A 2,500-nucleotide genomic window follows, 5' to 3' on the forward strand; every position below is an offset into this window, starting at 1 on the left:
TATAATCGCAAATTTTATCGCAATCGCAATATCTGTCAGAAAAACCGCAATTAGATTATTTCCCAAAATCGTGCAGCCCTAACACACACACACACACACACACACACACACACACACACACACACACACACACACACACACACACACACACACACACACACACACACACACACACACACACACACACACACACACACACACACACACACACACACACACACACACACACACACACACACACACACACACACACACACACACACACACACACACACACACACACACACACACACACACACACACACACACACACACACACACACACACACACACACACACACACACACACACACACACACACACACACACACACACACACACACACACACACACACACACACACACACACACACACACACACACACACACACACACACACACACACACACACACACACACACACCACAAAGTGGCCCTCACCTCCCCAGGTAGAGTGGAGAGTCGATGCTGAGTGTTGACTGCTTGCTGAGGGAGTTAATAGACTTAGGCGTTCCTCCGTCGATAGACAGTGACAGGGTCTGGTCTGACGCCAGCAACTCCACTACATGGAAACTACCATCATTCACTGTCTCCACACTAAGAGAGAGAGAGACCAAAAAGGGATTGTACTATGTTTGTTTTACCGTAATTCCTCTAATAGTAACCCCGGCTTGTATTTGTTTCAACTGTAGCGGGTACCAGGCTTGTATTAGGAGGAGGCCTGTATAAGAGGGAGGCCTATATTTCAAATTTTCAAACGGATCATAATGAATAAATCAACATTTTGTGTCAGTTTGAACCCAGTAAAATGTACTGGGTTCATTTATTGAAACCAAGTACTGTATGAAATAGTAAACAGTGCAATTACAGGTGGTCACTGGTCATTTCAACGTTTTCAAAGTGAAATCAAGTAACTAGCTCAGTATGCAGCTCAGTATATTAGTAACCCGGCTTGTATTAGGAGGCCGGCTTATAATTGCTTAGCTCAAGAGCGCACCCGGCCATTAATAGAGACCCGGCTTGTATTTGAGACCCGGTTACTATTAGAGGAATTACGGTATGTTATGTGTGTGTCTGTCCAAATGTGTATGTGTGTGTGTGTGTGTGTGTGTGTGTTTTCTGTGTATGTGTGTAAGTGCGTGTTGTGTGTGTGTTTCTGTGTGTGTGTGTGTGTGCGTACATGTGCGTGTGTGTGTGTGTACATGCGTGTGTGTGCTTCTGTGTGTGTGTGTACCTGTATATAGCTGAAGGAGGGTAGGATCCAGTGTCGTAGCTGACTCGTGTCGTAGCTGACTCGGAGACGCCCCCTGTACAGCTCCATAGCGATGTGGTCGTTGTCTCCTTTGTACAGCAACACACCACTGTCTTCATCTGTAGCGATCTGAGACAGCAGGGAACATTTACTTACCAGTTATCAGCTACTGTACATAACAGCTTAGATGTGTCTGCATGTCAAGGATCAAAGTGATGTGTGCATGTGACATTTGTTTGTGTGTGTGTGTGTGTGTGTGTGTGTGTGTGAGAGTGAGAGAGAGAGAGAGAGAGAGAGAGAGAGAGAGAGAGAGAGAGAGAGAGAGAGAGAGAGAGAGAGAGAGACAGAGAGAGAGAGAGAGAGAGAGAGAGAGATACATTTCTGTGCAGGAAGCATAGTGTGTGCCTATTTGAGAGTTATTGTGTCTATGTGTGTTTGCAGATTGTGTGTGTGTGTGTATACATCCAGTTCCAGGAAGTGCTTATTTGAAACACTTCTTTAAACCCTTATTAAAACTGATTGCCCAGTGGATTTCCAGTTCGGCAGACTACAGCTCAGGCTAGCTGGCTGAGAGCAATACCTGCTTGTACCCTTCAACCAAAAGACACGAAGACTGGTTATAAAGGTAAGGTCGATCCAAGAAATGATTAGCTTAATGAATACGTTTCGGCAACCCAACCCATTTACACCCCAACTATGAATCTGCCATGGCCAGGTGATGTGTAGTCACAGTACTGCCAATCTGCCATGGCCAGGTGATGTGTAGTCACAGTACTGCCAGAGCTGACTGCCTTATTGAGCTGGTGTGAGTGGCTCTGGTCTGTGACAGAATCAAATGAAGTATTTCTAAAGTACCTGTAGGCTGATGTTTGTCTGCGCTGAGATGAGGCTGGAGGGCAGCTGCAGGTAGGACTCCCGGTTGATGAAGTTGACGCTGACCAATGTCTCGCAGCGCTCGCCCTGGTAACCATGGAGACACTGGCAGCGGGGGTCCGTCTCCACGACGACGCACTGCGCCCCGTTCATGCACTCATGGTTGTCACAGGGGCTGGTGCGAGGCAGCACCATGGGGGGGGAGAACTCACAGAAGAGCCCGCTAAACACACACACACACACACACACACACACACACACACACACACACACACACACACACACACACACAAATGTAAGTTACAATTAAAATTCACAGTATTGCAATTAAACACC

General features: G+C 46.8%; 1 protein-coding gene across 1 annotated transcript in view; it reads right to left on the reverse strand.

Annotated features, from left to right (window-relative positions):
* Positions 1-480: 480 nt before the first annotated feature.
* LOC311247611 (slit homolog 1 protein-like) overlaps positions 481-2,500 on the reverse strand; it is a gene marked incomplete at both ends in the record, with an annotated part of 6,315 nt that continues 4,295 nt past the window's right edge. Inside the window, 4 exon segments of the mRNA XM_084338637.1 lie at positions 481-636; positions 1,274-1,320; positions 1,322-1,420; positions 2,147-2,387. Coding sequence (XP_084194763.1) covers positions 481-636; positions 1,274-1,320; positions 1,322-1,420; positions 2,147-2,387 — 543 coding nt within the window.

The sequence above is a fragment of the Notolepis coatsorum genome (assembly GCF_963971535.1).
Source record: "Notolepis coatsorum genome assembly, contig: SCAFFOLD_5019, whole genome shotgun sequence".
Taxonomy (NCBI): domain Eukaryota; kingdom Metazoa; phylum Chordata; class Actinopteri; order Aulopiformes; family Paralepididae; genus Notolepis; species Notolepis coatsorum.